Source organism: Streptopelia decaocto, assembly GCF_964273445.1.
Source record: "Streptopelia decaocto genome assembly, chromosome: 14".
Taxonomy (NCBI): Eukaryota; Metazoa; Chordata; class Aves; order Columbiformes; family Columbidae; genus Streptopelia; species Streptopelia decaocto.
In genome coordinates, this window is record NC_138669.1 from 4,478,631 (window position 1) to 4,489,429 (window position 10,799).

At 46.6% G+C, this 10,799-nt stretch overlaps 1 protein-coding gene across 3 annotated transcripts; it reads left to right on the plus strand.

Moving 5' to 3' along the window:
• The first annotated feature begins 3,632 nt into the window (after window positions 1–3,632).
• Window positions 3,633–10,450, plus strand: MANBAL (mannosidase beta like). Of its 3 annotated transcripts, XM_082065305.1 has the most exons (5): window positions 3,674–3,702; window positions 4,700–4,780; window positions 6,694–6,776; window positions 7,113–7,307; window positions 9,844–10,450. In XM_082065305.1, the coding sequence occupies exons 4-5, from the start codon at window positions 7,158–7,160 to the stop codon at window positions 9,949–9,951; spliced, it is 258 nt and encodes an 85-aa protein (XP_081921431.1). In that variant the 5' UTR covers window positions 3,674–3,702; window positions 4,700–4,780; window positions 6,694–6,776; window positions 7,113–7,157; the 3' UTR covers window positions 9,952–10,450. The 3 variants fall into 3 exon arrangements, with proteins under 3 accessions (XP_081921430.1, XP_081921431.1, XP_081921432.1); XM_082065304.1 differs by lacking the exon at window positions 4,700–4,780 and having other exon boundaries at window positions 3,633–3,702; XM_082065306.1 differs by lacking the exons at window positions 3,674–3,702; window positions 4,700–4,780 and adding an exon at window positions 3,825–4,067.
• Window positions 10,451–10,799: the final 349 nt, after the last annotated feature.

The window sequence follows — 10,799 nt, forward strand, 5'->3', positions numbered from 1 at the left end:
GCCCGCTCGTTCTCTTTCAGCGCCAGTCCTTCACTGACAAAGGACACAGCGCTAGAATCCTGCAGCAATTGCCCAGATATTGATTTCCTCTTAGCTTTACCTCCTCCGGCCTCCATGCCATGCGTTAAAAAATTGCCTCTGTCTATTCCAGCTGCACAACATACAGCGTCAGATAAGCTGAGCGGCATGTGAAATGGTCCTGCTCACCTTGCGAGGTCGAAACTAATGACAGCATAAAGTAACTCATCAAATGGCAAAAAAACCTCATTCTGTGTTCTCAGCTATCAAAAGCTTTTCTGCACTCCTCTTAAATGAAGGTGGTGGCTGCTGGTCCCCAGATTCTCCAATTCTCCCTGCTCCTTGGCAGATGTGGTGGTGACAAACTTATGGCAAATGCCGTAATGCTAAATTAAACAAAACTGCCTAAGATTAGTTTGTTTTTTTTTGCCTAGGTTTGTCATCTTAGAAGTAGGATGGGACACATTTTGCTTCAAATGTCTTAGTCCAAGTAGCAGAGCTTAAGGCACATTATAAGTTAATCATCAGTCATTTAATTACATTGTCCATTACTGATGCATACACGGTAACTTTCATTCCTAAGTTCTTTGCAAAAATGTGGAAGGCAAGCAAATAAAAATGAGACGAGAAAGACAAGATTTGGCCTGTGTTGCCAGTTTCTTCTAAGGTAGAAGCAGAGGATCCCAAACTTAAACCCAGCAGGTGGAGTGAGACTTGCCATTAGAAAATGATACAAGACTTGGTTTCTCCACCTTGGAAGGATAAAGTGCTGGGATTTGGATCTTCAGATCCTCCAGATTCAGTCTTTTGAACATGAATAGATTTCCTGGCGAGAATTTTCCCTTGAGGAGTTCAGATTGGTAGGAAGCTGAAAACAATCATTTATCAAAATAATCTCAAGGAAGGCGTCATTCTGGATGAGAGCAAAGTTTGCACTATGAGGATGAGTCTGAAGCAAGGGATCAGATTAAAATAGACAAAATAAATCAGTAATTCAAAATGTGCAAGAAGTGCTGTCAGAAGGGACTGTCTCATAGAGTTAAAAGCCTGCTTGAAAAGCCAACTTATTCTTCAAACATTAACGTATCACCGAGACTACAAGAGAACAAATGGCAGCAGCCTGCAGAAGTGTCTGTCAGGAGGCCCGATGAGCTCCGTGGGCAGATCCGCTGCCAGCACCCAGACCCGTCTGGCTGTTTATCCCCCAGCAGAGCCGCTGGGGCTTTTCAGCGTCACCCAAGTGAACTGCCAAGAGTTTCAGCCAGGTGTCAGCACGGTGCACTCAGCTGTAGGCTTGGGAGTCATCGCTTCTTGAATTTACAGTTCTCTAAATACCACCTTCTTACTTTTCCAACCCAGGCAGACAGAGCTCGGATGCCAGCAGTGAATCTCAGTAATTAACGAGTTCGTCTTTGGTTTTAGCACTCTCCGCTTGGAAAGGAGCCCTGGCTAGAGGTTACGCAGCACGTTACACCCAGAATCAATGATTTTTGGAAGCAATGAGAGCTTCCTACTCTGGGAGGGAGAGGGCAGTGTAGGAAAAGGGTCTGCAAACGCCCACCCTCTGCTCAGAGGGCTTGGGTGATGACCCCAATGACACCCCTGTTTTCTGTGACTCGGTTTCCCCTCAGAATCCAAACACTGCTGTTACTGCTCACCTTGGGAAAGTGCTTTGAAAGCTTCTGATAAAAAACAGAGTTTGAATGAAGTATTTGAATGAGGAAGGTCATGTTTTCAGTAAGGGCTGAGAAATGAAAGCACTTATTACTAATATTTTCCTGGCTGAATTATAATATACAGCCTGAGGATCAGAAGACCTTGGTGCACAAGGGTATGGTACACATACGAAGAATAGTAATAAATAGGTCCCACTGCAAAAGACATGCAGGAAATACTACAATGCAAACCAAAGAAGAAATGTAGAAAGAACTAAAAAGGCTGAGGAGGGTTTGGATTTGCAGACAGACTTCCTGATTGAGCTCTGTCTCTACTTAGAACTGGGTACTGACAAAATTGCCATTTCCGCTTGTTGAACCCATTGTAGGTTTGAAACCCACTCACATCTCGTAGGTGTTTTGGTTTGGTTTTTGTGGGTTTTTTTAGAAATAGCTTCCTTTTTTACTGTTTCGCAGGCAGCTGGAAGGGCTGGCGGGATGTTGCTGAAGGCAGCGGCCAGAGCAGGCTGATGGCACCACCTGCTTGCAGTTCATACCCGGGTGTCCCCAGGGCAGAGCCCGGCTGCGCTCTGACAGTGTCTGCTGGCCTCAGGGGGAACTGGCCGTCCCCCACCTGCCTATTTTACTGAGAATAAAAAGTAAAGCCATTTCTGTTGGGGGAAATGAGGAGGAGGAAGAAACCAGACAGTATTGGTTGCAATCTAAGTGTGTATTTTCTTTCCCCTTTGCCTGCAAACTCCAAACTGGGAGGATCAGAGCCTGCGGCAGCAGCAGCACCGAATTCAGCACACTGGTAATACTGGGAAGAATTTAATCTGGCCGTTTAATCCACACTGATAGGATCTGTCCTGACATTCACAAGAATTATTTCTCCCTCCTCAGTGTTTTGGTGTCCTAAATAGTCTGTGTTTGGGAGCTGAAAGGGCAGAATTTGCTGCCTTTCCTGGGCTCTGGGTTTATCCCCGGGCCGGTGCAGCTTTCACTGCCCCTGGTGAGTGGCAGGGGCACTCACCAGGGTAATTATTTAAGAGTATTTTTTTCTTAGGGTCTCTATGCTAGAGGAATTTCTTGGTGCAAGTGTCTCTGGCCTCTGCAGCTCACAGCCGTGTGCATTCTCCAGTTGTCCGTAAAGTCTTCTGCAGTAAAAAAGACGAAAGGTTTTTAATAAGTTGCTCAAAACCTTTGATATTGTTTTCATTAATACCCATTTAATTCAAATGCTTGGTAGCAGCCTAGAAAATCCTTTTATTACAAATGCCATACCTTACTTCCTTAGTAGATAAGTAACTGATTAAGTTTTCCCCAGAGTATTTAGACTGTCTGATAATAAAGCTCTGCAGCAAAACTAACCTGGTGCTGATATTTTAGTGTTAGGAAAAGGGCAAAACAAATCGGATTCTTCAAATACCACGAAAGAGCAAAACAAACCACAAGCCATTTTCCCCTTTGTAGGTCATCTTATCAAGACATCTCAATTTCAGAGCTGGATACTGAATCGAGACATTAAAAATTATAACAAAAAAAATCCCCAGCAAGAGCAAAGCCAGATGTGTGCATCTTAATTGTTGCTGCCAGAGCACGTCAGGGGAGCCGATCAAAACCTCACAGATAAAGAGAAACCTGCCAGGACTGGAAGGCCACGCTATTGATGGCGGGGATTAAAATGCTCATACTGATTTAGGGGGTGAGTACATTAAACTTGAGGCGTAGAGGCCCGAGGACTTTGCTGCCAGAGGGGCCGACACTGGCCTGGCCGTGGGGACCCACCGGAGGGTCGGCACGCACAGCCGGGCCGGGGCAGCGTGAAGCCGAGTGGCCTCACGGGCCTTTCGGGAGGCGCCCGGCAGCGGAGGCTCCCGGCCCCGGGGCTCTCCCGCCCGTCTGGGTACACAGGCCCCAGGCCGCCCTTAGCAACGCGGCGCCCCGGCTGGTTGCTAGGGATGGGTGGGTGCATTTCCTGCCCGGCAGGAATCACTTCCGGGGCGGCAAGGCCTGGCTGAGAGGGGCGGTGAGCGGGCGGTGTGAGGGGTTTCGGGGGTCTGGATTTTGGGGCTGTGCCGGAGAGGGGCTGTCGGGAGCGGCGGCTTCCGCATCGCCCGGCCCCCCGGGAAGCGGGTGGGAGAGCGGCGGGGGCCGGGGCTGGCTGGCTCTGTGCCGCGGGCCGGGCCGCCCGGAGAAGGGAGGGGAGCGCGGGTGTCCCCGGGGGGTGCGCGGCGGGGACACCCGGGCGCCTTGGCCTCACGGGAGGGTTGTTCCAGCGGTGCTGTGCACCGGCTGGGCCCCCGAGGCCAACGGGAACCGGCCGGTCTCCATCCCAACACCTACCGAGGCGTCTCGGAAATCCAGTGCCAGCTTTTGTTGCCTCATCCTTTGGTGGGAGTTTTCATGTTCTGCACCGATGCTGTTGCTCTTTATTTCCACCCCAAGGGGAAGCTATAAAAGATTACTTAAAGTTCTCCTATGGCTTAGTCCTACATTAATTACTTATATAATGCTAGGTTTTGAAATGCCAGCTGGAACAACAAAAAGAAAGGTTTGAGGCTGTCCTGGCTCTATTGAGATGGCCCATTTGTGGCCACCGTTATTTATCCCATGGCCGCATCCTGCGCCCATGGGAACAGCTGCATCACCTGCCAGCGGTGTCACTGAGCCAGAGCGTGAGCCTGCAGCCCTGACAGCCCCTTGTTCTTTGGTACAGTCTGGCTTTGCGAAGGGACCAAGCCCGTTTGCATGAGGGCAGCTTGTTGTGAAACCCTAATAGAGGCAAGACTGAATATTTTTAAATAGATAGCCAAAATGGACCAAATGAGTCAGCTGGAGTGGTGCGGAAGCTTCCTCTCAGGGTCTGAAATAGGAGTACCGCTCTTTAAATGCCATTTAATAACAACTACTTTTAAGTGTAGCCGTCTTAATAGGTGAGGCGGTTTAGGGAAAAGGTTGTTGATACCAGTGGAGAAGAAGAGATGTTGGCCAAGGAGGAGGTGGTGAAACTGTTTGCTTCTCAGTAACAGGGAGGAAGGCTCCATTAGCACCCAGGGACCTGCTGGATTAGCTACAAGGCAAAGCGTGAGGAGGTTTTACTCTCGGTGAGAAAACTTGCTTTATAGGTTTTGTGTTCTGTGGGGAAGGTGTCAGATCTGACTCTGAGCCTTGGTTCCCCGCTGCTCAGCTTTGGCCTCCTCATTTGCGTGAGGTTGGGCCTTGTATGTGCAGTTTTCAGCCTTTTGTTACACACAGGAGTTTTTTAAAACAGGGAGGAGTTTTGTTAATATTAATTCATCTCCACTGATAGCCGGAATGGTCTGAGTGTGGGTTGCCTGCTGTGGCTACTGTGCAAGCAAGGACGCCCCACTATGACTAGTTGCAGCCTGATGTCAGGTCTTCTCTGAGTGTATTTCATGGGGTTGTGCTTAAAATTGTGGCAGTGGCTGCCAGCCCGTGTGAGAGCTCTTGATGCTGGTCATGTCACCTGGGATTTGTTAGGACATTACTAATACCCCCAGGGGAGGTGAAATAGAAAAGGGGAAAGGAGGGCAGACTTGTGGAAGATGAGGGTGCAAATTTTTTGTTGTTATTGTATCAGATCCCTTTCCTGGTTTATTTTTGTTTGTTGTGGTTCAAGTGTGTGAGTCATGAGTATCGTTAGGAGTTTGTCCTGAGAAACCTCTGGGTGAGGAACGGAGCAACATCTGCTCTGCTTGAGGAAGGGGTCGGGCAAGAAGAACCTTTTCAAAAGATATCCCAATAAATAACGTCGAGATAAAATGCAACTCAGGGGTGAAGTTTCCTACGATTCTGCTTCTTGCTTAGGAACTGCTGCCTTAGACTGGGGGAGAGGGCGTTTTAAAGGTTAAAAGCAGTTAGGGTTGAGCCATGTTTACACGTGCTTTGTTGACACTGGTTAATGTTTGGTGCGGGGGGACGTGCTGAGCCTGAGTGGCCCAGCCTGTGTTCTGGCTTCACGTACAGGCCCCTTGCAGCCCTTGCTTATTAAATTTTAATCAGAATTTGAAAAATTTTCTTTCACTGAAGTACAGACCTGGAAAGGACCGTGAGAGGTCATCTATTCTTATCTCCTGATTCAAAGGCAGGATTATACATACTCACACCCCATGCCAGGCAAACGCTTATCTGATCCGTTCCTCTGAATCACCAGGAACAGGGTTCCGCAGTCTCAGTGTTCCAGTCCGTGCAGCAGGGAATCTTTTTCCTGTCTTTTAAAATTCAAACTAAGACTCCATACTTCAGCTGAATTAAAACAAAATAATTATTTATTGTCATTTATATACCACTCCTTTTAGTTTGTCCCCAAATGACATTTGCCTCTTAAGCAATGGCATTGTTGTGTTGATTCATTCTCAAATGTATCAACTATAACTTTAGTCAAATTATACTCCAAGTTTACCATCTTTCTGAACTGGGTCACATCTGCAGATAGTAGAAATCTCCTCCTAGCCTGAGAAACACAGACCCTCCTGTGGAGATAATTTCTAGGAGGCAGATTACTACCATTCAGCTGATGCATGCAGCACAATCTCACAACCAAGCTTTAGCAATATACAGAATTATAAGTATCAATAAGCAGTGCAGATTCCGTAAGTACACACCAGGATCATATGGGTCAGGAAAACGGAGTAAGACAGAAATCACAGCTGAGTTCTGATGGCATCTCAGACTAATAGAATTTCCCTTCTGGGACTTTCTGTGGCGTACGCCTGCAATTGTGGCGGGAGAGTTCCCCTTGTTGTAGAAAGCCATTAGTCATTCAGAGAATTAATTGACAACTCCATTAGCAACAGATAAAGGAAGGAAGAAGGGATGGTATCGTGGCTGAGAAAGCAGCTTGGGACCTGGGAGATCAATATTTCGCTCTGCCGCAAATATTTAGCTCTGCCACAAACTGCATGTGTGACTGCTGCAAGGTATATGAGGCTTCGTGTAACCAGCTGCTAAAACCATGCTTGACTTTAAACACAACTTACTCCTCTGTCTTCCACAGGTTTGCCTTCTGTGTGGTTTATTTAAGTAGTAGTTGGTTTTGTGCACCATCTAAAACAACAAGGCTGTAACCACACACACAATGTAAGTAAAAATTAATAATAATGATCTTGCATGCATGATTGATTTCAAGGAGAGTATATTCTTAGTTATTAAGATTTTCCCTTATTGTTTCATGAATATTGTTAATATTTTATTTGTATCGCCCTCACCTGCAGATGGACTAATACTAGCACTTGAGGACTATTGTCTTAGGCAGGTCGTAAAAGATAAACATCCAAATAAAATGCAGGTTTCACTTCCGTCTTTGTTATTTGGTCTTCAGAAAACCTGCATGAGGGTAGTTTGTCATTTTTTTTATATTGGAAAGTGTACCAAAAAGCATGATGCAAATAATTCCTCTGTTTTCCCACCTTGCAGTAGCCAGTCTTCTTGAGAGCATCAGAGAACAAGGGTGCGCTCACCATGGCGACTGAGCTGGATTTCTCCCCACCTGAAATCCCTGAGCCCACATTCATGGAGAATGTGCTACGTTACGGACTGTTCTTTGGAGCCATTTTCCAGCTCATCTGTGTGCTAGCCATCATCCTGCCGGTTTCCAAGTCCCATAAGGCAGTAAGCAGCGCTCTTTAATATTGATATGGATGGGCAGAGTCAGAGAAAAAGATGGGAGGGAACTCTGAGTAGCTAATGGGGACGCAGTGGCCTGCCCTTGGGATCGATGACAGTTTCATTGTTAATTTTCTTTCCTTCTTCTAGCTTGCCCACCTCCAGCTTTTGTCTTGTCATTTATTCCCAGATTAGAAAGTCAGGAGAAAATACCCAAGCCAGCATCTGAGTATCCGCAAAAAAAGTTACCTGAAGTACTCGCAGAGGGTGCCAAATGGACAGGCTTTTCCTGATTCCGTATTGTCATCTGACTGTTGATTTGCTTTATTAATTGCCAGGCAGGATGTCCCCTTTGCAGGAACAGCCTTTGGGCTCTAGTTTGTTTGCGATTTTTGGAAACAAGATATAAGTGAAATTTCTAGGATATTCTAACATGAGGGGGGCAGTTTTCAGTACTGACTGTGCTGGCAAGTGGATGGTCCTTTGCTGCAGTTGGTGCAGGAGAAGGTTACAGTGAAAGGTCAAAGCGAGCTACAGGACTCTGATCCCTCTAGACAAGGCCACAGCAAGATGACCTGCATCTGCCTGGCTTTTTGATAAAAGAGCTCCACGCACTTGGTAATGCCTGCAGTGCTGGGGACAGATGTTTCAGTGTTGGTGATCAGTCTGCAAGCTTGGAATTTTGATGCAGATTTTGTCCAGATGTGTATGGTGTATTTTCAGTAACAACTCAGATGGGAAGTTTTGTTTTCGGGCTGTCTTTATTGCTGTGTTTGCTCCCTCTTGTGCGGAGGAAGCGTGGAAGTCTTCAGCCTACCTGGGGACAGGAATGCCTGAGGGTGAGGTACAGCGTGAAGGCTGCAGTTCATGACCCAACTCTTTCACCTTTCACCGTTGGTGTGATGTGAGGCTGCGTTGATGTGCTGGATGAATGCTGCTGCCCTGGCTCGGGTGCACGCTCCCTCCTGCCCGTCCTGCCTCATCTGCAGCTCCCGGCAGGGAGGTGAAGCAGGCGGCTGTTGGTCACCTTGTGGTGGCATTGCAAGTCTTGCACCGTTACTCTGCAGCCACCAGCACCCGTCTGTCAGAGTCTGTGGCTTCCCCTGATAAATTTTTGAGAAATACTGAGTGGCCTGATTCTTGAAAGCTGTCAAGAGTGAGGCCTTTAGTTTGAAGTGGGAAACTGAAGACCAGGCCCCCAGTTAAAACCACAAAGCACAGGGACCTGTTACTATTTAGGTTTGCAAGCATGCTTTGATGTTTGCATGCTCTACTTATTATTTTCTCCATATGCATATTGTCCTCTTGATTTACTGTCCATATGACTAATTTACAAGACTGTAAACACCAGAGGCTGTCCTTCCAGATCTTGGGAATGATGCTTGAGTCTGGGTGGGATATCGAGGAGCTTCTCTGTCTTGGAGGCTTCAGGCTTTGAAGTCTGCCTTGGTTTGAACATTAGAAGGCAGCAGTGTTCGCTTTATGGCAGCAGCACGCTGCATCCCTGAGCAAGAGCTGTGCTTTGCTCCATTTCTCCAGAGCCTGCCAGCTCCCTGTGCGCCGATTACAGCCTTTGGAAAGCCGGCCAAGTCTCCTGCCTTGGAAAGCCACACAGCTGTGAACCGTAATAGCCCAGTAACTTGCGAGACGTTTGAACCAAGCTCCCTGATTAAAAGGATGCTGTCAGATGCTCGCCTCCCCCTCCATTATGTAGAGTGCTGTCTTGGAAGCTTGAAACTCGCATGTCTTGCTCAGCCATTTTTTGTGTGTCCTTTTCCAGTTGGCATGCTCTGACTGATAGAAACCAAGATGCTAAAGCAATATTTATACTCGAATGCATTTAATGAAAGGAGGCAATCTGCATGTGTGCGCTTCCTCAGATGAGACTGGCGCTGTTCCCTTGTGTTTTTACAAGATAACTAGACTTTATTTCCCATGGCTGAAATATTATCTGTCATCTCCCCTGAAGGAAGCAAGCAGGCTATCTCAGCATTCCCTGTTAGTCCAGGTGAAGAAAGCTTTGCCTGCAATTCCCTCCCTGGATTTTGGGCTCGGTTTAGAGGCTCCAAACTTTACATTCTTGCTACTGTTTTGGGGAATGTTTTTTGTCTTGCACATGATAATGATTAACACTTGGCAGAAATACCTGCTGAATGTTTCCACACACAGTGGTGATTGTATGGTATCTTCTCCTTTTCCTAATTTGAACAGTTCCCATTTAGTGTTGATTTTCTTCTTGCCTTTAAAGTTGGTTTTGTTTTTCTTCTCCAAAGCCTGTTTTAGACACTCGAGCTTTTAACGGCTGCTCTGATAACAAGCTGTTTCTGTGCATAAACTCACACTCACCACAAGGCACATGCGGAAGAAGCAGAGATGGTGCTGTGCAAGTCTCATTAAATGTGGACTCGGTTTGATATAGTTGTGTTCCAACAGAGATACTCAGCACTTGCTTCCCTTGGCTTATACTCAGATTCCCAAAGTGAGCTGTCAGCAAATTGTAAAAAAAAAAAGTTACTGACTGTTTCTTAATTGATTCTTGTAGGACTCGGAGAGTTTTGAGCCTAAGAATTCAGAGACAGTGAAGAAGCCAAAGGCAACTGCTCCACAGATAAGCAAGAAACCCAAGAAGGAAACCAAAAAGAAACGATAAAGCCATGATGGATGAGCCTCAAAAGACAAAATAATCAGCCATAATCATGCTTCCTCAGACATGACATCAAAGGCACCTAACTATATTAAATGGTTTTCTGGCATTGCCATGCTTTACCTTTCGGGGACAAGGGAGAAGGAACTTAGAAGAGTGGAAGGGGTGGGGTTCCACCATAGATTTCTTACAAGCAAAGAGGACTTCACATATGTAGGACTTCATTTGACATGATTAATGCATCAGTCACCATTAAAGTGACTTTTGTCATTTCTGATGGGCAGAGAGGCCTGTTGTCATAGCTCCTCCGTGCTGCCAAGGATTTGTAGTAAAGCCCCTGTGGAAGGTGGAGCCTGGGTTTGCTACTTTGGATACCGGTTTGTGTTGTATTTTTTGAAGGCAGAAGGAGTAAATGGATCAAGGATACCACGCTACACAGCTTTGTATTCATCTCTGTTGTCATCTAGTCTGAAATACATAGCCGCTTCTTGTGGCTTAATAACAATGTCTTTGTCATATTCTTTAATTCTTTAGGTAATAACTCATCAGGTTCCAGGCTGCTGTAGATGAAAGCTTTCATTTCCCCAGCATCGCTACCTCTTTCTTACTCCCCACCCATGCACTTCTCCTTCCTGTTCCCACCCTTCAAAGCAGGTGCATTTCAGGGAATTGAGACTGCGGTGAGGACTGCAATGATGACAAGGGTTGGGGAACAATTTGCTTCTGGAAGGTGCAGAATTTAATGCCTGTGCTACGGGAGCGTTCTTGGAAAATTGGGAAGACTGCATGTTGTAGAAAAGCTGCTCTGAGGCGGGAGTCTGGGGGTGCTGCGTTGGTCATGTATCACACAGCCC